The sequence below is a fragment of the Nelusetta ayraudi genome, unplaced genomic scaffold, assembly GCF_046127955.1.
Source record: "Nelusetta ayraudi isolate G7.1 ecotype Tasmania unplaced genomic scaffold, CSIRO-AGI_Nayr_v1 ptg000092l, whole genome shotgun sequence".
Lineage (NCBI taxonomy): Eukaryota > Metazoa > Chordata > Actinopteri > Tetraodontiformes > Monacanthidae > Nelusetta > Nelusetta ayraudi.
The window spans coordinates 1,626,652-1,649,712 of record NW_027466142.1 but is presented as its reverse complement, the minus strand read 5'-3'; the positions used below and the strand labels follow the sequence as shown (position 1 = coordinate 1,649,712).

The window sequence follows — 23,061 nt, the reverse complement described above, 5'->3', positions numbered from 1 at the left end:
AAACTGGCTCACATTACTGACAGTCAGATAGATTCTGGGAATGTACCGACCCTTCGTCAGTCAGGCCAGGTAATAATATTTATTGTGATCATCTCTGAATCCCTGAGAGCAGCCCGCCATGAACATTTTCCAAGAGTAAGAAATCTCTTTCTATTAAGCCTGACTGAAATTCTACGATAAACTGCCATCCTTGCAGGTTTTTTTGCACTTTGCAGCCAAAAAGACGTAAGAAAGGCATTGTCACCTGCATTGTCAGACTGCATGACTGTTGTCTTGAATCAATGTTATCCTCAGTTAGAATAAGAATAAAACAACGATGGACAGTATCATACTGGAAGAGGAGGGGAAAAAACACTTGAGCAGAACACGACCAGTGTTACACAAGGCAACAAGGCGTTTGTAGGTCATGATCAGTGCTCTGCCAGTGTGGATCCACAGCTGTGTTGTACGTCAGCTGGGACAGACTCTCTCTGGCTCTCTCTCACACGCATACACACACACACACACACACACACACACACACACACACACACACACACACACACACACACACACACACACACACACACACAAGTGGCTGAACAGTTCTAAGGCTGAAAACTGAATTAATAAAGCATCTCCCCGAGTCTCAAATTCGTGGGGCTCCAGTTATGAGGGAAGGATAATTGGAAAAAAATCTTTGTGAATGGCTACTATTCAGTTGAATTCCACCTGTGACACCATAGAAAATATAATATGAGTGCCTGTTTTGTCTCCCGGATGGGGGATAAAACAGAACAAAAAAAGCGACAAAAGGATTCGGCTCTAAAACGTTGATGGTGAAGAAACCCGGTGCTGAATCATCGCTGACTTCCCTCTTTCCCCATGTCCTTCCCTGTGCATGTTTGCACCACCTGGAGGCCATAACGCAAAAAACAGTGTCCTCTCCTTGCACAATATTTCTGCCGCTGTTTTTTGTTTTTAAACACACACGTCCTTTGTCAGCGGAGTGACACGGCGGCGACACGCACTTGTGGCTGGCGTCATGCATGAGCTCCAGCTGTAGCTTTGATCCTGTTTCTCCTTTCAACTCTCCACTAACAGCTTCTTTTTCCTCCTCTTTCTTCCCCCTTTCTTTCCCTCCTCTAACCTGTGGCGCTGTCTGGCTGCTCATCCTCGGCCCGGTCCATCTGCCCGGCTGCATGTGCGTGTATGTGCTCTGACGATTGCTGCACATGCTCTTGTGTGTGTGTGTGTGTGTGTGTGTGTGGCCATGCAGCCGAGCGGAGCAGGTGCCTCCCTGTCTGACTCACGAGACCTCGCTGCCCTCGCCGTGGGGCACGCCGGCGCTCGCCAGGAAGAGGTAGCTACAGTGCTCCGCCTCTCTCTCCCTCTCTCTCTCTCTCTCTCTCTCTCTCTCTCCAGCCTTCCTTCTTAACTTTTGTCACTTTCTCTTAAATTCTGTTAGTCTCACCTCATTTTCTACGCCTCCGTGCATATTAGGCTGAAAAACCAGCTCCGTCTGGATGCGCTGCCCAGAGCTGGGAGTCATGCCTTTCACACCGTCCATTTAATTCAGTTTTGTGAATTGTGCTTTATGCTCTCTTGCAAGGTAATGTGCAAAGCCTCAGTTAAAGTGCAAGGCCAATTTTCTCCTCTTGAAGATTCCTTCATGCATCCTCACCCTGTTGCACCTTCCTTCCATTTCCTTGTGTTTTCCTTCACTTACTCTGCTAGCACCACCGTCCTCGGGAAAAAGAAGCCAGACCGTGCAGTTCTTTGAATTTTCATTATTTATAGGAAAGGGGGGGGGGGGGGGGGGGGGACAGTGGGGATGTTTCAGACGTCTCCGTCTTATTGAGTCGTCCTGACTGTCAAGGTGAAAGTGAGCATCTCCTCTCAGGAGTCTGTCCCGTCTGTCTGCATGGATGAGCTCCAAGGCTGCATATTCAGGCAGCGCGCTGGCTGAAGGGTCAGCAGTGATTGGCCGCATGTCCTTTTTATGTCTTTTTCACTTGAACACCCCAAAATATTTCTTGCTGCGAGTGCACTTCCTTTCCTTGGGAATTCTTTGAAGAAACTCCACTCAGCATCTTCAGTTTGTTCTTTGATAAAAAGGCCAAGTTGACTCTCCCGATGCTTTCCAATCTCTATCCCCCATCCTTCAATCCTTCTGGCTTCATCACAATGTTCTTGTCCTCTTACAAACATGTAGAAGTCCCAATAAATGAAAACTAAAAGGCACTGCCTTTGCAGGAGGCTGCAAACAGAGGGCTAAATGTGAGATTGTTCTCTTGTTAAATGTATCTATAATTAATTGTGTGAGGTGCCTTGTTACAATATAGGATAAAAAAGTAAAGGTATAAGAAAATGGGTGCAGTGTAGGGTCTTGCATCCAAATTAATGATATCATGTATAAATATTATTATTTACTTCGAAATGTTGCGAGATATAAAACTTTGTCTTGTCTTACTTCTTCTAACCTGAAATTAAACGTGTCTTTGTCTTTAAGTATCTTTTCTTTCTTTTTAATGGAAATAACTCGCCTTGAGACGCCACTAAATCGTTGGCCAGCCACCAATTTAACACGAGCAAGTGAGGTTTCCTGCCGGCTGTTTTCGACCCTGCAGCACTTTGCGCAGACTCTTGGCCTCTTTGGCTCTGCACTCCCCCTGAGGGGACGGGAGGGGAGGGGGGACTGAGGGGGGATTTGCCGCCTGCTAATTTGCATTGTGGCAACGTGCCTGTTTTGTGTAATTGCCTAACTGCGCGTCCCCGCAGATCCTCTGTGCTCTTACACATGAGGACGAGTCGGCCCATTAGCTGGCGTAGTGGCAGTCTGAGACCTTGATCTGTGAAGTATGAGGACGCCTGATGTAAATAGTCGCTGGTTCTCATAGAGTGGCTGCTTTATTTTTGTCCCCGTTAAAAAAAAAAGCCAGCAATAAAAGTATGTTTTTCTTTTCCCTGGAAGGAATGACGGAGACAATTCAGAATATTTACCAGCCACTGATAATGAGCTGCTTGCATTCCAGCAGCGACTTTGACGACAAACTGGCTCCCCATCCTGTGACCCTGATTCTTTTTAATATGATTAACTGTGCTTGCAGATATTTAAGGGTAAATATTAAATGCCCTCATTTTTCCACTTGTCTCAATTAGCATGGTTCCATTAAGATTAAGAAAAAGAATGTCTTTATTTATCCCACATTGGAGAAAATTAGATTGTAAAAGCAGCCTATACAGGTCAAAGACTGAATTAGTCAAATAAATAAATAAATAAATAAATAAGTGTTATTGATAAGTGTTATTAATTAGTGTTAATTTGGTGTTATGAATGACCACGACAGGTTCCTAGTGAGGTTTCCCTTTAGCACATCTCCAAAGTCTAATTGGCTCCTCTGTTTTCTCCTAAATATGACTTCTTTTTCCCCTCCGCTCCCAGACACGGCTACTACGGTTCGTCGGGTTCGTCCGCTCCTGTCAAAGCCCTGGCGGACCTGAAGCTCCACTTAACCAACTCCTCCCACCCTGCGTCCTCCTCCTCCTCTTCGTCTGACATGGTGGTCATCCATCCGGGGGCCGTCCTGGCCATGCTGGACCTGCTGCCCTCCGTCTCCTCCGACAGCCAGCCAGAGGTGAGGAAGCGCCAGCAGGAAATGTGCTCTAGAGCACTTCCTGCGCTGGTGGGTCAGTGGGGTTACAGACAGGAAAGCAATGATCCGAGGCAGACTGTGTTTTTGTAGGTCACCGTGTGTCTCTTATCTGCATTGTCCCACATATATCCACCAGTTTTGGAAAGTCGGCCCTTTGTGATGTCACAAAGGGTACCACTATCACTACCATTACTGATACTCTTGCCTTGTTGGGAATGATCACCAACAACCAGGTTCTGGTTGTTCTCTGGTTCCAACTTGTTTCCCCCCTTCTGCAAATGTACAAGGTCCTATCAAGCATCAGTTTAAGCAGGAAGCTAAAAGCTTTTTCAGGAGGCTCTAAACCAAGGAGTGTTGTACGAGGCTACCCAACTGGAGACTGAGAAGAAAATAATTTCTGTCTTTGATTTCAAATAATCAAAAACGTTTGATTAAACGACTTCTCTTTCCTCTCCAGCATGCCTTGGACCTGCAGCTGGCGGTGGCCAACATCCTGCAGCTTCTGGTGAACAGTGAGCGGAACCAGCAGGTGCTGTGCGAGGCCTGCCTCCACCAGCGGCTGCTGCAGCGCTGCAGTCAGGCCCTGGGAGACGAAGACCACCCGCTGCACCCGCCACTACAAAGGATGTTCGAGAGGCTGGCCTCGCAGGCGCTGCATCCGATGGCACTCAGGTACACGGAATGAGTTGTTTTGACATTATCATCATCATCATTATTATTAATATTAATAATATTTTTATCTCTGTCATTTTAAAAGGCCCTAAGTAGAACATTTAAAATGACACATGGATCCTGAGCTGTTGTGTTATCACCACGAAAAAAAAAGAGAAGCAAAAAAAAGAAAACAGGGCTTAACATTAGCACTATTTTCCCGTTTTGTTTCTACTAGATCTTACAAACTGCTCCTTTCAGTAGGTTGAGATAGTAATGATGATGCAATGTGTGTTATGGTGCCCAATTAAAAATGTCTAATTCATGCGGCTTAGATTCTGACCTGCAGCATTCAGGGATTATACCTCAGCAGGTTACAGAGTGTATCTCCTTGATGTTACGACATGCAAACTTTTCCCCAATGAACTAAACATAGCCATGAGGATGTTTTTTGGTTTTTTTTTTCCCCTTCCCTTTTGGGAAGCCTGTAATCTTCTTTGACAGGTTTCAGGGTGTGAAGCGGGGCTGCGCATGCAGACAAAACTGAGCCGCTCTCATTTTCCGCTTGACTAGTTAACTGCGAGGACGGGTGGGGGGGGCGGGGGGAGGGGGGGGGCAGGGTCGCCGAATGGGGAGGAAAGTTATTTGCCCGTGCACAGGGTTGTTTCTTTTTATATGTAAATGTGCTTCCTCTCTCTCCGGCTGACGTTCCCTTCCTCCGTAATTGTGCTGCCAGGTTAACACAACCAATAGCTGTCAGTCTGCTTCCTGTCCTCCCGCTCCTGTCATCCCCCGTGCTGTCACTCCTAATTCTTGCACCTCTTCTGTTTTTGTGTTTTTGTTTTTGTTTTTTAGCTTTGTTTTGTTTTTCTGCTTCTGTTTTGCTATCTTAGCAGCGCTGTCTTCTTCTTTGATGTTCTGAGGCTGTCTGGTTTTTCAGTCATTGGTGCCTCAGCGAGAATTCCCAGGCGAGACAGGGGTTGGATGAGGGTGGGGGTGGGGGTCGGGGTGGACGGATGGGGTGAAGCCGGTGTCGGAGTGCTTTGCATTTGACTCTCTTTAACATGACAGGCAGCCTTATCAGTCGCCCTGAAAACACACAGGATGTGTTGTTGTTTGCGGAGACGACGGGAGCGGAAGTGTGTGCGTGTGTGTGTGTGTGTGTGTGTGTGTGTGTGGGGGGGGGGGGGGGGGGGGGGGGGGGCACTGGCTCGACGTGTCGTGTTTTGGATAGATAATCTTACCCATAATGCTCAGGGCCTTAGACGCAGTTTTTTGTCGTTTTTTGTTTCCTGATAATTGGTTGTCTCTTCTGAAAAATACTTGGTGTTGCACGCTGTGCTTCCAGTGGACCACTGAACTGTGAAATCAACGCCTTCTTAATATTTATGTTATGGATGCATAATTGAAAGATCCATGAACCATAACCTATTATCACCTTAAAGGCCCAGTGCGTAATGTTTAAGGGGCTGTGTTCGTATTCACTGCAGGCAGTAGGATAAATGCACTGACATTAAGTGAGTGTTGTGTGTTTTTAATTGCTACTTCACTTTTAGAGAGGCAGCAGTATTACACACCACGGCTGTGAGGTCACGGGAATTAATGTGAACATGAATCATTTGATGCCCCAAAATCTTACACGCTGGGCTTTTAAATGTAAGTGTGTTGTTTTAAATCCAGAGTAAACATATTACTAAACTAAAAGTATTAACGCGTCGGCTGCTCTCTCTCTCTGTCTGTCTCTCTCCCTCTGTCTTTCCGCAGGGAATTCTTGCGTCTCGGAAACCCTCTGAACTGCGGCGCTTGGGACAAGAAGCTGCTGAAGCAGTACAGGGTCCACAAACCCAGCTCACTCAGCTACGACGCAGAAATGAGAAGTAAGGCTCAACCAACATCCTTGTTTTGACCAAACGGCAGCATGCAAAAAAAGAGAGAGGCTTTAGAGGACACGTTGTTCTCGGCGCTGTGGCTCCGGCCTGTTTTTAAAGGTGCGCTGCTGCACTTTCAGGCCCGCCGGTTACATTTTTAGTCAAAGTTATTGTAAAATGCTAAGCTGTGCAATCCAATCTTGTGTGCTAAACTAAAAGTATATTCTCTGATCGATGCAGTTGCATTCCAAACTTTTCGTAGTTAATTATCGTTGATGCATAACTTGGCAGAAAAGCTTTTCGCATCCAGGTAAACCTGACAGTAGTTCAGTGTCTAGGAATTAAAGACCTCTGTCTGCGATGTCCGCGGTGAGTGTTTTTAAGTCATTAGGGAACCGCTTCCATCATGGTTACCTCAGCTTCCTCCTGTGCCAAAGTTTGCGCAGTCTCTGCTAAAATCTTTTTTTCAAGTACGGGAAAAACTCACTCTCATTTCCTCATTTTCAATCTACGCACATTGGTGCAAATTCTCAGGTGATATGTTAATAATGCTGAGGATGAGCTTTCGGTTGCAGTTGAATTGCTGTTAAAAAAAAAACAACCACCGCCAGGCAAACATGCACATATTATCCAATTTATGGAGGAAAGGTGCATAATGGGTGTGCAGGTTAGTAGCTGCTCTGCTACTTTTTTTTTTTAAAATTGAAGCACTGAGCAAAATTCCAATGTACTTTAACAGATGTGCAACCACAATCTTTTCACCAAAGAGTGGCCTGCCAGTGTTGACGCCTCTGCAAAGGGTTTGTTTTCTGTCAACAGCCGCTAATGCCTTTCATTTGGCCGATTCATCCGGCACTCCCTAATTGCTTCTTGTGCCCGCTCTCAGCCGAGGATGGATATTAAGCCCCTGCTAATTACTGCTTTTTACACGGGCAGCCACTGTTTGAGCACACAGCGCTATCTGTCTTTGTCTGGCCGAGCGTAATCCTGCACGGCTCATTAGCTGCCATTAATGTGCACGGCGCTATCTCGGCCACTTTAGTCTGAGGACAGATGTGCAAACTCTGAGTGAAGATGAGGTGGAGAATAGGGGAACGGTAAAAATAAAAAGACCTGGTTTGATGTAACTGCCGGGAAGTGAGTCTGACCAGTGAGTCTCCGTTCATCCCCACAGACAGCATGACCACGTCCATGGAGGGCTTCGGCCCCGACAGCGTGTTCGCCACGCCGGCTGAGGACAACGGCCAGTATCGCATCAGCCGCAGCCTGGTGCGCTCAGCAGAGGGCAGCACCGTGCCCCTCACCCGAGTCAAGTGCCTGGTGTCCATGACGACGCCCCACGACATACGCCTGCACGGGTCGGCCGTCACGCCGGCGTTTGTGGAGTTCGACACCTCGCTGGAAGGATTCGGGTGAGTCCGTGTTGAGAAGTTTGGGGAGTTCTGGAGACGGGGGTCCGCAGACATTGTGAACATCTTCTCTAATAGTAAAAATAATAATAATAATGATACTAATAGTAACTTTATTTGTTTTGCACTTTCTTTGCATAGTTACTTTGTAACTAAGTTAAGAAAACGTGCAACAATAGCACAGCAAACAACAATAGCACAGCATTAAAAACAACAAAAAATTAGTCGAGAAATACAAAAGGAGAAATAAACCTATTAAAAGTTAACAATGAAATTCTTAGTTTGCCAGGCAGTGAAGTGAAGCCAGAACTGGGATCATATGCTCAGATCTTCTTGGATACTGTTGGAAGAGCGGAAGACTCTTTATGATTCCAGTCACTTGGCCAAACCACAGTTTCAAATCTCTTTCTGTCCTTTGCCTGAACACTGGCGCACACCTGCAGCTCCCACATGTTGTTTTTCCTTACAATTACACAGGCCTCTTTTTTTAAAAAACCTTTCAGCTACAACTGCAACTGTCTAAGTGGGGCGCCGCTCGTCACCTCCAGTAGTAGAGCCATGCATTTAAATAGGATTATTTTCCGCTTCTTTATGCGGCGCGACGCCCTCGGCTGAGCTCCGCAGGTGCTGCTGCTGACAGAACGAGCTCGGCACCTCCTGCCTCTCTTTTTTTTTTGGCATCACGGTGAATGTTTTGGGTCGGGCAGAATTTGACAGGCTTTGGTTTGTAACCTTGGAAGGGCATCCGCACCGCTACGGCAGCACATGCCGGACACGTACACGTGTTACACTGGTGCATAATAACCAACTGCTGGGAGACACCCAGAGCCAAAATAAGTAAGATTGTTGATTAATATTCATAATTGCGCCACTTTATACCTCAAGAAAATCATGGCTTCAAAACCCTTTTCACTATTCACTCTCTCTTCTTACAGTTCACATTGTGTAGCTGAGTTGTGTAGTTCCCTCTGGTGCTGTTGGTCTAATAACCTGCTCTTAATCAATACCAGTGAAAATCCTCAGGTTGGTTGTCTATGACTGCTTCTAATAGATTCCCCCGACCGAGGATCTTGTTATTCTACTTCAGGATTCAGTACGTGTTCAGATTCTTTTCCCTTAAAAGAACCAGCAGCCCTTCACCCACTTGCTCAGAATAGAACCTGGGCTTTCTCATGAAAAACACAGCAAAGCAGAGGCAGCAGAGGCAGCAGCTCACTGGCAGTGAGGCACTGGCCCACTTTCCCCTCGGCATAAACAGAGGAAACACACACACACACACACACACGCATGGAGTCCACCCCTCCTTCTTCTCCCATCTGTCATCATGAAATATTGATGCCCCCCCTGCTATTAGGAATCGCATATACATGCACATTCACTCTGTGTCATGCACAACATGCTTAAACACACACCTGGGTGCGCACGCACACACACGCACACACACACCCATGCGTCCCAGAGCCATCTCACAAGGGGCGGGGAAGATTCTATCAGCGCTGCTAGATGAAGGTAGATGGGAAACAGTGATTTCTTACGTCAGGTTGATGATTAATAGCAGTGTTGGGGGCGGAGTCTCTTTAATTTACAGTGCATGGCCAATAGGAAGAGAGTTTGACCTTGAAAAACGCTTTTTTACTGTTTTGTTTTGCAGCGTATCATCCCGTTAGCATCAAAATAGCTTGCAGCTAAAAGTGTAGCACAATGAGTTCTAATTAGAGGCCCCTTTAAAAAAAAAAAAACAGTCATCATGGATGGTTTAACACAAACATACAGTCACAACAGAATGATACCAAAGTATCAGATCATTGGTGTTCAGTTTTGTTTTCCTGTCTCACCTGCAGTTGTTTCCTTAAACAATCCTCCTGAATTTGTCCCCTGTTGTCCCACCAGGTGCCTGTTTCTGCCCAGCCTGGCTCCCCACAACGCCCCCAGCAGCAACACCAACTCCTCAGGTGTCAGCGACGGGGCAGTGCTGAGCGGCATGGGTACAGGTCAGAAAAACATTTGAAATTAAATGAAATCCTCGCATCTTCTTTTTCCCCCTGATCCAATCAGCATGCACACTCTTAAGATCCTCCAAGTTGTTTTGCATGCAGAATAAAGACCCACCAGTCCAAGTCCGACTCCCTGCTTCCCTTCACTCAGCAGCATGAAAATTAAAATGCAGCCGCAGTTTTTGTCTTTTTTTTTCTCCCCGGCCTTGTTTTTTAATGCGGTGATATCGGCGTGTTTCAACCTTTCAACAAGTCTGTTTGTTTTGAAAGGTAAAAATAAAAAATATCTTTTGATTTATGCATTTACTTATTGAAGCTGCTTCCATGGACCTGGGATAAATTTAATCTATGACGCCAAAGTTGTTTTTCCAGTCTGTCGCTCCATTCACTATTTATGATGCTCCTCTCACTTCCTTCCTCTTCACTCTTTCTCGACTCCTGTCTTTCCTCTCTTCTCCTCTCGCCTGCTCCCCACCACTCCTCTCCTCCGTTGCCCCTTTGTACTCACTCGCCACCCCACACCGCCCTCCTCCCCCTCCTCCTCCCCCTCCCGCTCCTCCTCCTCTCCAGCCAATCACTATTTTTAGACCCTGAGCTCTCATCACTTTATTATTATTATTTTTTTTATCTCTTCTGCCCTTTCCATCCCTCACGCCAATCTCCGACCTGACATCCTCCCCGTCCGTCTCTTCCATCCTTCCACTCCCCTCTTCCCCCTGCATTGTCCCTCCACTTCCTCTCCATCTTCCCTGTAGTTGTTTTAACAGCGTGTAAAACCATTCACTATTTATGACACGCAGCTCTCTCCCCTCTCCTTTCTCCCTCTTCTCTCTCCTGTCCCTGTGTTCTCACTCGCTCCATGCCACCCTCCTCTTCCTCCTCCTCCTCCTTTTCCTCATTCTCCTCCTCCAGCCAGCCACTATTTTTGGACCTCTCTCTCTCTCTCCTCCACCTTTCATCATGTTCTCTGCCCTTTTCATTCCTCATCTCTGTCTCCATCCTCCTTTTCCATTCTCCCTCCATCCGTCTCCTCTCTGCTGTCCGTCACCGTTCCCCGCCGTCTCTAGTCTGGCCTGGTTTGTGCTCATCCTGCTTCCCTTCACTCCTTCTGTCCCTGCTGCTCCTACCTGACCCATATCCCTCATATGACATCACCCAGCATCGTCAGTCTGCAGATGCTTGTTTTTAAGACGAGTTCTCCCTCGCGCCCGGCCCGCCCTGCCTTCCTTGTCTTTTGCCTCTTGCCGCAGTTTGCCTGCAACATTTTTTTTCATTGATTATTTTTGCCGTTATCCATCACCTGTGAGCTGCAGTCGGTGCTGCATATTAGTAATGCAGTTTGAACAGCGACGCTGCTTTTTGTCCACGTCTGCTAAACGACACAGAGGAATCAATCCCTGTAAATCAGACAGATGACGGTCTTTTTAGAAGACGGTGAATTGTGTTAAATTGTAGCCAATTTCAATTCACTGCCGTCCGATGACCTGTGGAGTGTCGCTCTGACGTTTGAACGCTTGGAACAAGACCTGTGTCTGACATGACTGTGGTGTGAGGCCAGAGTCGCTGTGTCCTCACCTCCACCGCAACAGTAACGCAACAGTGTGAAACCTGAGCTGCACTGACACTCTCCTGTCCTCCTCCTCCTCCTCTTCCTCCATCTCCAGGGGAGCGCTTGTTTCCCCCTCCGTCGGGCCTGAGCTACACCACCTGGTTCTGCGTAGAGCGCTTCAGCGCTGCTCCTCAGGCGCACCCGGTGCGACTGCTGACGGTGGTCCGCCGGGCCACGTCCTCTGAGCAGCACTACGTCTGCCTGGCCGTGGTGCTGTCGACCAAAGACCGCTCGCTCACCGTCTCCACCAAGGAGGAGCTGCTGCAGACCTACTGTGAGTCCTGCAGCAACGTCAACACCCTTGAAAAAGTATTTTTCTAACGAGAGTGAAATAAGTGACGCATTTGGTTCAGGCAGATAGAAAATTGTTCAAAATGGCAAAATGATTTGCTGATGTTGATATTTTTGTCTGTTTTCCAGCATTTATTTATGTTTTGCTTAGACTGAGGGTTCTCAAGTGGAGAGAAAAACTTCTCCCTCATCTTATTCGCTTCATAAAAGCAGCCTCTTTAGGGATTTTTTTTTCCACCATTAGTCAAACTGATGTCCGTACCTCTGCCAGATCCGTCTGACTCATCAATATTTCCCCCCTCCAATCAAGCAGCGGATGAGTCCAGTGAGGAAGCCTCCTTCTACGAGATCCTGCCCTGCTGTGCCCGCTTCCGCTGCGGAGAGCTGATCGCCGAGGGCCAGTGGCACCACCTGGTGTTGGTCATGAGTAAGGGCATGCTGAAGAACAGCATGGCCACGCTGTACCTGGACGGCCAGCTTGTCAGCACTGTCAAGGTAAGAGGATCTACCGCACACACTGAGTGACTCAGTGCCTCTCAGTGATATTAGACACTTGGGGAGACCTGGTGTGTACAGTGCGCTGCAGTGTGTTGTACATTTTGTAGTGTTAGTTTGTGATCTTCAAATTTCTGTTTTATTTTTTTGTTACATTTAAAAATGTCATGTAATTTTGACTCAATGTTTTGTAATGTTGACTGTTGGCCATGGTTTTGGTGCGTATCAATTGCCAACATTTTAAATTTGAACTTTATTAGTATAATATTAACAGTGTTATTAGTATTTAAGATATTATCATACATGTAATGATAATTTAACCTAATAATGTGTCAAATAATCAACCAGTTTAGACCATACCATAAGTATCATATCTCCTAAATACAGGATGAATGGACCTACAGTTTTGTTGTATAGTTAATTTAAGTCGAGTTGCAGGCCACATTTTTTCCACATGAACCTAAAATTAGAAGGTTCTTGCTCAAAGGTCAAACACCTCTTTCTGGCTTTGATTTAAAACGCAAACGCTGATGAACATCCCCTGGCCGGGGTGTCAGTAGAAGCACAGGCACCGCATCTCTGCAGCAGCTGTTCTTGCGCACTCACCTTGAGGTCTCGGCAGCCTGTGACGTGGCTCTTGTGGTGTAGTGACTCTAGAACCCCTCGAGAGAAGACGGCAGAGCGGCGGAACGTCTCGGCGCGCCGCAGCTCTCGGTTTCCTGCTGTGGTTGTCAAGCAGGAAACCAGCGTGCCGCTCTGCTGTATCCGTCTGCGAGCGTGCACGAGTCAACTTGTGGTTTTTCAAACTCCCCTGAGGAGCTGCTGTCAGCGGTGCACAAATCTCAGATGTCAGATATAAGAATGTCTGTATAAAAGACCTATTGGTAATTATTGCACAGCCAGACCAGACGACCATCCTGAGTGAAATGTCTTTCTCCGCTCCACCCCCGCCCCACCCCCACAGCTCCACTACATCCACAGTGCACCGGGGGGCTCGGGCTCCACCAACCCCCCTGTGTTGAGCACCGTGTACGGGTATGTGGGGACTCCGCCCGCCCAGCGCCAGCTCTCCAGTCTGGTGTGGCGCCTGGGGCCCAGCCACTTCCTGGAGGAGGTCCTGCCCGCCACCAGCGTTGCCGCCATCTATGAGCTGGGCCCCACCTATGTAGGCAGCTTCCAAGCTGTTTACCTGCCATGTGAGTAGTTTTCAGTGCTCACTTCTTTTCCCCAGTTTTGATATCATCTCTCTTTCAAACTCACTGGTATTCAATCTTCAGGTTTGTATAACGCATTGTTTTTTCCTCCCGTCTCAGGCAAAGACTCAAAAACAGAGGTAGCGCCAGCCTTGGCGGTGGCACTGGTGCCGGAGGAGAAAGTCTCCTTCAGTCTGTACGGACTGTCAGTCTCTACCCTCACGGTGGCCAAGATCAGGAAAGTCTACAACAAGCTGGACAGCAAAGCCATCGCCAAGCAGGTGAGACCTGCTTCCCGTCTGCAGAACCGTGTCTGTCTGCATGTTTTTTTTCTTTCAAGATTAGCAGACTGACAGCCATTTAAAAACCTACTTTTATCCCTGGGTGGCCGTCTGATGTAACTCCAGAAAAAAGAAAAAAGATGGCGGAATGTAGCAAAGCAACAGGGCAGTGATGGTTCAGCTTGTGGAGCCTTAGATAACAATGTTTGCAGGGAGGACAAATGGAGACGACAGATAATTAGTAACGCATGGGAGAAAGTCTTTGTGAGCACACCCACGCGTTTTTGCACACGTGTGTGTGTGTGTGTGTGTGTGTCTGTGTGTGTGTGTGTGTGTGTGTGTGTGTGTGTGTGTGTGTGTGTGTGTGTGCGCGCCTCAAAGAGTCCGACTCTCACGAACCAGAGGATTCACTGCCGGCCCTCTTTACATTCATCTGCGAGAGAACTGCAGGTTTTTTATATGGAGAACAATTAGCGCTCCAACCTCCTAATCTCACTAAAGACTGAGTGAACTGTGAACAAGCGGTGCCCTCTCTCCGCCCTTATCTCTGCCTCCGCACCTGTCCAGTCATTTTCCATTGCAGCTCTGTTCCTGCTGCTCAGCCTTCACTCGGGGTGACTCACGCCAAATGTCACAGCTACTGCTGAGGCTGCGTCTCTACTGCAGCAGCCACCTGTTGCACAATAACAAAGGCGTTCATCGTACAATTAAGTGGGCCCCTCAAAAGTGTGTGTGTGTGTGTGTGTATGCGAGTGTGTTTTAAATCAAAACGGCAAATAAAACTACATTCTGTTTAAAATGAACACTTTTTTTTAAATGTTTATCTCCCTGATTGCCACTGTGTTGTCCTGGATTGGAGTTTTAATGGGCATAAATGTCACATGTAAAATACAAAGAGGGTATTGCAGTCAAAAAAAATAAAATATCTTGTAATTATGAGAAAATTATCTCATAATTTCTCTTGTAATTATGGATCTTTGCTTGTAATTACGGGATTCTTCCTTGTAATTACGAGATAAACTGGTGCCTGTCAGTCAGTGCACACAGCAATGTTTGAGGGAAACTGTCTTCTTCCTCGATACATATTTTAGAGAAAACTTGATAATTACGAGAAAATAACTCCTATTCACCAGAAAAGCTGCGGTAAAGCAGTGATATGACATAAACTGATTTTACGTCCTATTTTTTTTTTTTTACCTCTGTACTGACCTTTGACCCTGCCCCCCTCTGTAGCTCACTGTGTCGTCCCACGAGAACGCCACCCCAGTCAAGCTGCTTCATAACGCCGCTGGTCATCTGAATGGGCCGGCGAGAACCATCGGCGCCGCCGTCATCGGATACTTAGGTAAAACTGTCACACCAGCTGGTGCTTCTAGTAGAAATATCACTGATGTTCCTTCTGCTGCCTCTAGCCAGGCATTAAGATTCAACCCTTCAGACTCTGGCTTTTACATTTATTCAATTATGAGCATCTTGTGCTTGCACAGTAAGTAGACTGGTGATTGGGGGGTGGTAAAGCTGTTGCACTCATGCTCTCCCTTCTTTTTGACCATTCACGTCTACAGGGGTTCGTGCCTTCGTGACCAAACAGGTGGCCACCAACCTGCAGTATGTGGGCGGGGCGGCGGCCATCCTCGGCCTGGTTGCCATGGCCTCAGACGTGGAGGGTCTGTACGCAGCCGTCAAGGCTCTGGTGTGCGTGGTGAAAAGCAACCCGCTGGCCAGCAAGGAGATGGAGCGCATCAAAGGCTACCAGGTAGCCGTCACGCTGGGACTCGGCCAATCGGTTCTTCTTCACTCGGTTGTGTTCTTAGAAAATAACCGGTGAGAAACTTGTTTCCTCCTGCAGCTGCTGGCGATGCTGCTGAAGAAGAAGCGCTCGCTGCTCAACAGCCACATCCTCCATCTCACCTTCTCTCTGGTGGGGACGGTGGACAGCGGCCACGAGACCTCCATCATCCCCAACTCCACCGCCTTCCAGGACCTGCTCTGCGACTTTGAGGTAAACCTTCCAAGACCTTTTTTTTTTTTTTTTTTTCAGTATTTCCTAGCTTGATGAAACATTTGCAGGAATATTTCTTTGGTGCGTTTCTGGAATATATTGTCGGCTGCTGCGACCGAGATGTGAGAGTTAAAAGTTCTTCCACTGGATGCCCTGTGGGAAGCCTGTTCCTGCCAGAAGTTTGTGTTTGACAGCGAAACTTTGCGCGACAAAGGTCTGAGTGTGTTTCCTCCGCTCCTCAGGTGTGGCTCCACGCTCCTTACGAGCTCCATCTGTCTCTGTTCGAGCATTTCATTGAGCTGCTGACGGAATCCAGGCAAGTGCCAAATGACAAAAAAAAAGGAAAAGAAAACTTTCAGATGCAGTGTTTCCCTTTCTGCAAGCTCTTGATCCGTGTGTGTTTTCCTTTGCATGGGAAACAGCGAGGCGGCGAAGAACGCCAAACTGCTGCGGGAGTTCCAGCTGATCCCCAGGCTGCTGCTGACCCTGAGGGACACCTCGCTCTCCCAGCCCACCGTCGCCGCCATCTGCAACGTGCTCAGTCTGCTGCTGCAGGGTTTCCCCAACCAGTACGACCTCCTGCGGTACGGCCCCGCCCTCGCTCCCCCCGCTGGAGTTGGCGCCTGCCCCTCCTGCATGATGTCGGAAATTAAACGACTGTTCTTGTTCCACCTGACAGGTTCGGCCAGTTCATCTCCTCCACGCTGCCCACGTTTGCCGTGTGTGAGAAGTTTGTTGTCATGGAAATCAACAACGAGGAGAAACTCGACGGAGGTGACTTAAAAACATTTGGATTAGTCAGACTTGTTGCCAGTGGAGGTCAGTGGCGTGATCAGCTGAGCTTCCTCGTTTGAAACGCTGTCATGTGTCCAGGCAACGACGATGATTTCGGGGGCCTCGTGTCGGCCAACGTCATCCTGCTGAGAAACAGACTTCTGGACAACCTGCTCAGGCTGCTCTTCATCACCAAAGAAAAGTGCACCGTCAACGCCCAGTAAGACATAGTCGCATGTCAAATTAACACAAACTCTTAGAATCTGTAACCCCGGAGCACCAAGTGGTGTGAAATGGTTAAATCGGAGGGCGCCCATTGTGAAAATGTTTTAAAAGCTAAATGAAAGCCTTTTTCCCCACTCACTGTATTTGACAGATAATATTAGGGACTTTTCTTCTGGACTCAATGGCAAATAATGCACTAATGGTTCATAAAACCTTGCTTTTCCCTGTCTCTGCACAACTGACTGCCTTTTGCACATCTTGCTCTTGTTTGTAAATGTTATTGTAATTAGAGTCACTTGACTTGATTTCTCTCCTCCTCCTCCTCCTCCGTCCTCAGAGCGTGTGAGGAGCTGGTCCGGACGCTGGGCTTTGACTGGCTGCTGATGTTCATGGAGGAGCATCTCCACTCCAGCTCGGTCACTGCGGCGCTGTGGATCCTGGTGGTGCTGCTCTCCAACCAGTCCATCCTCAACCGCTTCAAGGAGGGCCTGTGCGGCGGCGGCTGGCTGGACCACACCGACTCGGTCTTGACCAACAAGATCGGCACGGTGCTCGGTAAGAAGGGTCGCCGGGCGGCGCCGTGCGCATCCCACCCTGTCGCCGCCTACACACCTAACACACAGCGTCTGTTCCCTCACTGCACGACAAACACACACACACTCACACCTGCAGTAATAATGTGCAGTGTATATACTGTATGTTGTAATATGGCTCAGCAGACGCCTCTTCTCACTCTGGCAACGTTTTCCGTCGGAGTTGGCCTGCGTTCAGTAAACAGAAAGCTGCGCAGTTTGTGCGCCGCACAGCCAAGGGTTGGTTGTCTCATTTCTTTCCCCTCCCCCTCCTCCTCCTCCTGCTCCTGATACACCTCCTCCTCCCTTTCCTCCCCCTGCCGCACTGCTGCCACTGTAGCTCCTCCTCAGCTCAATGGTTTTCAAAATATCACTTTGGCATTTAAATTTTTTCTTTCTTCTTTAATTTTATTTCTTTATAGATAATTTTTTTTTTTTTGAAGATTCCAAAAAAGCTATATTTATTTGCATGGAGGGCCTATTTTATGTTTCCGCTAAAAATAGCTCAAGTGTATGTTCACTCACCTTCGGTAGCTCTTAAACTGCCTCTTTGCAGCCCCCTGGTTGAGAACCATTGATCTTGCTTTTGGAAACCATGCTTGGTAGCGACAAACCAACACTGCAGTAGCTGATATCAGAACATGTGCTCTCAGCTTCAGTGCCCCCCTCAGTATAAACAAATGAGATGTCATGTCAGATGTTCGGTACAACCAAATCCTTAAAATTCCAAGTCGATGAACTTTCACTTAAAATCCTGTCAAATTGATTTAGAACAACAGACCCCAGAAATGTCACGGTAGCTCCGCCCCCTGTAGGCTTTGCCTCTATGAGTTTGTAGGGCTGCCGGATTTAGTCGTTTGAGGTGATGCAGCCGCGATGCTTGACACTTTATGGACAGGTGCATTTTTCTATTTATTTTCCCTCTTGCAGGCTTCAACGTGGGCCGCAGTGCTGGCGGACGCTCCACGGTGCGAGAGATCAACCGGGACGCGTGCCATTTCCCCGGCCTGCCTGTCCTCCAGACGCTGCTGCCCAAGCACACCAACGTGCCCGAGCTCTACTTCCTGCTCATGGCGCTGTTCCTGCAGCAGCCTGTGACCGAGCTGCCAGACAGCCTGCAGGTACATGTCAGTATACCCCACCTTCTTCCTTTTCATTTTGCCACCAAAACATCCCCCTTTCTGCTTCGATAGCATGCACTTTCCAATCCACTTTATTTATAAAGCACCATCTAAATAAACACACAGGTTACCATAGTGCTGTACATTAAAACAGACATAATAAAAGACAAGATACTAAACATGGTACATAATAGATAAACATTTCTCTGCACACACAATCAACAACCTGAGCGAATCTCGCTGTATGTTACAACAGTAACAGTTTTATTCCCTTGCAGCTCCTGCTGCTCCTTTCATTGTTTGTAAGAGAATCCAAGCCCTCTGTACAGTGTATTACCGCAGTGTGCGTCTTGTCCCCTCAGTTTGACCTGGACTCCATCTGGACGTTCATCTTCGGGATGCCGGCCTCCAGTGCGACGGTGGTGGGCTCCATCCACAGCATGTACCCCGAGGCTGCCTTCCTGCTGCTGGCCATGCTGCGCAGCATGCTCAACCTGGTGAGAACCACCGCGCCTCAGCCCGTCTAGATGCAATGTGTGTAAAACTAGAACAGATTTCAGAGGACCGTAGCGCCAGTTGCAGCTCACCAGGGGAGATTCTGCTGAAATGGCACAAACATTTGTCCTCAATCGAGCTTGTTCAATAGAGCAAACACGCATATATTCTCAGTGTATTTTAGCAATTCATCATATCAAAATGACAACATGTTAATGTACATGTAATATATAAAAGGGGGAATTAATTAGCTTTTTTAGGAGCTGGTTTAGAGCCGAGGATTTAGTGCTGCCAGGATCAGCAGCCGTCACCTCAGCTTGTCCTGAAGAGACGCCACTTTATCCTCACTCTTCATTATTCCCTAATCAAATCCAGCAGCCGTTTCCTTAAAGCAGATTATTATTTGCTGCATGCTGAGGGCGTATGTCTTGTTCCCGGAGATTTTTTGTATGTCACATTTTTTTTAAATCTGTCTTTATGCAGGATTTGCCAGCAGTTGCAGCTCTTCTTACATTTACTGTTTTTTTCCTTAGCTGTATTAATCCTGTGTGTGCATGCTGCTTTTTTTTTTTTTTTCACTCTACCTGCCTCCCTGAACAGGTTTTTTTGTCATACCGTACTCGGTTGCTTTTCTGCATGTTTCCCTGCAATTCCAGTAGACAACATTTGGGAGACAGACTGCTGATGACTTTACTGAAGAAATAAGAAATGACTCTGTTGTGATGTTCTGCAGCCATGGCAGTCAGAGGAGGAAGGGTCCTGGCTGAGGGAGTACCCCGTCACCCTCATGCAGTTCTTTAGGTACCTGTACCACAACGTGTCCGACCTGTCGCCCATGTGGCATAGTCCGGAGTTCCTGTGCGCTCTGGCAGCGGCCGTCTTCCCTTTCAACATCAGGCCTTACTCTGAGATGGTGAGGCGACTCAACCTCTTCTCCACATCTTTTCCTCTTTTAAGTCTCATTTAAACCTCTCTGCTAGCATTCAGATGCTGACACTTTATTAATTTATTAAAATCTTTTTGTTTAGAATTTAAATGAGAAAATGGAAATAAGTTGCTTGAAACATCTAACTCCTATAACTAGCCCCTTTCAGTTTAATGACCAATTTTTTTTTTGCAAAATAATGTGAATTTAAGGAACAAAGTTGCTTCACGGTGGTCTTTTATCTAAATGGACTCTGTTCGTCTTACTTGAGTACTTTCCGAAAGCGTCAACTGTGCCCGTCTTATGCAGGTGACTGAATTCGATGACGAGGTGGGGTCTCCCATCGAGGAGTTCAAGGCCTTTTCCGGGGACTCTGGAATGAACCGCAGCCAGTCTGAGTACTGCAACGTGGGCTCCAAGACGTCGCTGACCAACCACCCAGCCAAGAAGTACGTCTTTGACTTCATGAGGGTCCTGATCATGGAGAACCTCTGCATGACGCCGGCGAGCAAGCAGACGCCCATCGTCGACCTGCTGCTGGAGGTGAGGAGAAGGATGCTGCTGAGCTCTCTCTTTATTTCTACTCATGAGTGTTTGCCTGACGCTGATGCACAGTGTTGTTGCTGTTTTTGGAGATCTGGGCACTAACGCTGAGTTTTCCCTGGTAACAGGCATCTCCAGAGCGTTCCACTAGAGCTCAGCAGAAGGAGTTCCAGTCTAACATCTTGGACGGTGTCATGGAACATCTGCTGGCTGCTGATGTCCTACTAGGTCAGAACACAACACCTCAGCCTGTCACATCTGAGAATTCTGCTGCTTGTTCAACAGTGTCCCATAGTTCTGTCATCCTGCAAATCCTTGTCTGCATGCTTCACCCCAGGCATTCTACTTTACTTACAGTACTTATAAATAAATCATAGTTTGTGCACTTATGAAAAGTGCAGACTACAGGTAAAAGTGACTTTGGGGTGCGGTGGGAGTGAAATAGCTGTGTAGAGTGTTGGGCTGAAAATGGCCCCGGACGAGCGGCGCTGCAGGACGGCTCAGCTGATCCAGGTAGCCGCAGCGCCAGAGTCACCGTGAGTCAGCAAATCACTGGTTGGAAGCCCAGAGAGTCACTCCACAGGGCTGATTGTGTTACATCAGGCAGGGCTTTAAAGCTCAGCTTTCAGATACAGCAGGCATTCCAGCATTCACATCCACGGCTGAAAAAAACAGTTCATTATTTATTTGTTTATTTGGGTTGATGTGATTACCAGGAGTTTGACCCTCTGACTTGATTCTGAAGCAGGGTGACTCATGAGAAAGGAATCTGGCAGACGCACAAAGGAGGCGATAACACACTGCATTGTTGCATCAAAACCAATAATAAGTGTCCCTGTTGACTGATGCTGTGGGAAAAAGTGAAAATAAAAAGCCCTGTGTGTAGCTGTTGAACAGGATCATTTGAGCTGTGAGTCGGTGAACCAAGTGCAAACATTTTTTTAATCTGTGCTGTTTTAATCAGTTTCTGCCCTTCTCATCCTACTCCCTCTGCCTTGTTTCTATTTTTATTTCCAGGTGAAGACGCCTCGCTGCCCCTCAGCAGCGGCGGCAGCTACCAGATCCTGGTCAACAACGTCTTCTACTTCACCCAGCGACTGGTGGACAAGCTGTGGCAGGGCATGTTCAACAAGGACTCCAAGATGGTGGTGGACTTCATTGTGCAGCTCATCGGGCAGGTACGAAGCCGGGCCGCTGGGTGGGACCCGGACGGACCCCCACCAGCTGCAGGCTTGTCGTCGTAACCAGCACGTTTCTCTGGTCCTTGTTGCAAACAGCCTGCTGCGCTATCGGCCGCGTCTCAAGCTTGTTTTTTTTTTTCTTCCTGGAGCCAGCAGCGAGCAGATGGCCTCTTTGTGCTGCCAGCACTGGATTGAGAAATAAAATTGTCCACCCCCCCCAACCCTCCACATCCCATTCTCCCAGTCAGTGTAGCCGGTGAACACTCAGGATTGAGTCTGATAAGAGCATCCGTCTGACTTTGACTCACCTCAGCCTGTGAAGGCACATAAATTTGAAGCGTCTGCCCGTCGCTTGTTATTGACAGACAGGCGTGTTGTCTGAATGCAGCCTTATTTATGTCAAGGAAAAACCCCACAGAGAATCAGATTCACAATCACCTTGGGTGCAAAAAGACTCTTTTTCTAAGCAAAGTCACGCCTGTGGACTTTGTGTTAGGTTCACCGCGGTGAGAAGATTAAGAGATTAGGCTGTGAAATTAATTTCTCAATCCTTTTTTTGCACTTTGGAAAAAATCCCATTGTGAGTGAAGCTCCAGATTGGACACGTACCGCTGTGGCTGCGTCGCACAGGAGGGATTAGAGTCTATTTACATATTCACTCCCACATCTCTTGGTTCTAACTAGTCTTTGGTAATAAGTGACCCAGCTCCAGTCGGTGCTGGTGGACAGACTGCAGAGGCTCGCAGCTCTGCAGAGCTCATTAAAGCCACGCACTTAAAGAAGCGTCTGTTTTGTTTTACCGGCCATCGCCTCACTCTGCCCTTGAAACGTCTTTTTATCAGTTTATCCCGCTGCTGTGGCGAATCCGCGCGCCTGAATTATTGCACCGCCAAGCACAACTGCAGTCGTCTATTCCATCTATGCTCGTGAGTGAGGGAGCACGCTGGTCCCACTTCGTGCAGAGAATATAACACACCGGTAGAGTGGCTGCGGCTCCAGTCATATATCTGTGAAAGGAGCAGCTTCATCTCTCCGCTCGCAATTCTTCAATTAAGTCTGTTGTATGGTTTTCTTTTTTCTTTTTCTTTTTTTTTGATTGTTTCAAGTGTGTCATCTCAGTTTGGCCACAGAAGACGCAGCACGTAGAAAAAAACAAAAAAACATTCATAACACTAACTACTGACTACTTAATCCACATCAGCCCTATTTTCTTTGCCAAATCTCTCTGTTGAAACTTTTCCACAGCATTTTTTTTGTTCGCCCACATTGGCTGCACAGTAGCGTTGGAGCCGCAGGGCTCGAGAGAAAACAGGACAAATCCTCCCTTTTACACTTAAATGTGGATCTTATTTTCTGCGCTGCTATTTTATTATTTTATTTTTCTAAGCTTGTACCTCTCCTTATTTTTCCTTCAGTCAAAGAGACGCTCCCAGGGACTTTCCCTCGACACCATCTACCACTGTCTGAACCGGACGGTGCTCTACCAGCTCTGTCGACCCCACAAGACGGTGGCTCAGCAGGTGGCCCTGCTGGACGCGCTGCGGGTGCTGACTGTCAACCGCAACCTGGTGCTCGGCCCGGGCAACCACGACCAGGACTTTGTGGCCTGCCTGGCCCACTGCTTCATCTGCCTGTACAGCGGGAGGTGAGTTCGTGTACAGTGAAGGAACTTTTGTGAATGTCTTTTCACACAAGGATTGGCAAGTGGTTTAACAACAAGAGTTTTTGTTTGTTTCTTTGTTTATCAAGACTGCTGTTTCGTCATTATTAATTCATTATTTTTGGGCTACAAAGTGT

General features: G+C 47.6%; 1 protein-coding gene across 6 annotated transcripts in view; it reads left to right on the top strand.

Moving 5' to 3' along the window:
• The window catches only part of wdfy3 (WD repeat and FYVE domain containing 3), a 62,298-nt gene that overhangs the window by 25,229 nt on the left and 14,008 nt on the right, over positions 1–23,061 (top strand). For 4 of the 6 annotated variants that reach the window (XM_076047231.1, XM_076047232.1, XM_076047226.1 and 1 more), the window contains exons 14-37: positions 3,425–3,617; positions 4,093–4,307; positions 6,051–6,163; positions 7,329–7,566; positions 9,454–9,554; positions 11,222–11,440; positions 11,768–11,952; positions 12,917–13,148; positions 13,266–13,426; positions 14,660–14,771; positions 14,992–15,182; positions 15,276–15,428; positions 15,671–15,748; positions 15,855–16,012; positions 16,108–16,202; positions 16,302–16,422; positions 16,765–16,982; positions 17,930–18,126; positions 18,483–18,617; positions 19,349–19,528; positions 19,850–20,083; positions 20,212–20,311; positions 21,101–21,261; positions 22,680–22,909. In XM_076047231.1, coding sequence (XP_075903346.1) covers positions 3,425–3,617; positions 4,093–4,307; positions 6,051–6,163; positions 7,329–7,566; positions 9,454–9,554; positions 11,222–11,440; positions 11,768–11,952; positions 12,917–13,148; positions 13,266–13,426; positions 14,660–14,771; positions 14,992–15,182; positions 15,276–15,428; positions 15,671–15,748; positions 15,855–16,012; positions 16,108–16,202; positions 16,302–16,422; positions 16,765–16,982; positions 17,930–18,126; positions 18,483–18,617; positions 19,349–19,528; positions 19,850–20,083; positions 20,212–20,311; positions 21,101–21,261; positions 22,680–22,909 — 4,020 coding nt within the window. The remainder of the gene's footprint in view (positions 1–3,424; positions 3,618–4,092; positions 4,308–6,050; positions 6,164–7,328; positions 7,567–9,453; positions 9,555–11,221; positions 11,441–11,767; positions 11,953–12,916; positions 13,149–13,265; positions 13,427–14,659; positions 14,772–14,991; positions 15,183–15,275; positions 15,429–15,670; positions 15,749–15,854; positions 16,013–16,107; positions 16,203–16,301; positions 16,423–16,764; positions 16,983–17,929; positions 18,127–18,482; positions 18,618–19,348; positions 19,529–19,849; positions 20,084–20,211; positions 20,312–21,100; positions 21,262–22,679; positions 22,910–23,061) is intronic. The other 2 variants (XM_076047228.1, XM_076047230.1) reach the window with 2 other exon arrangements.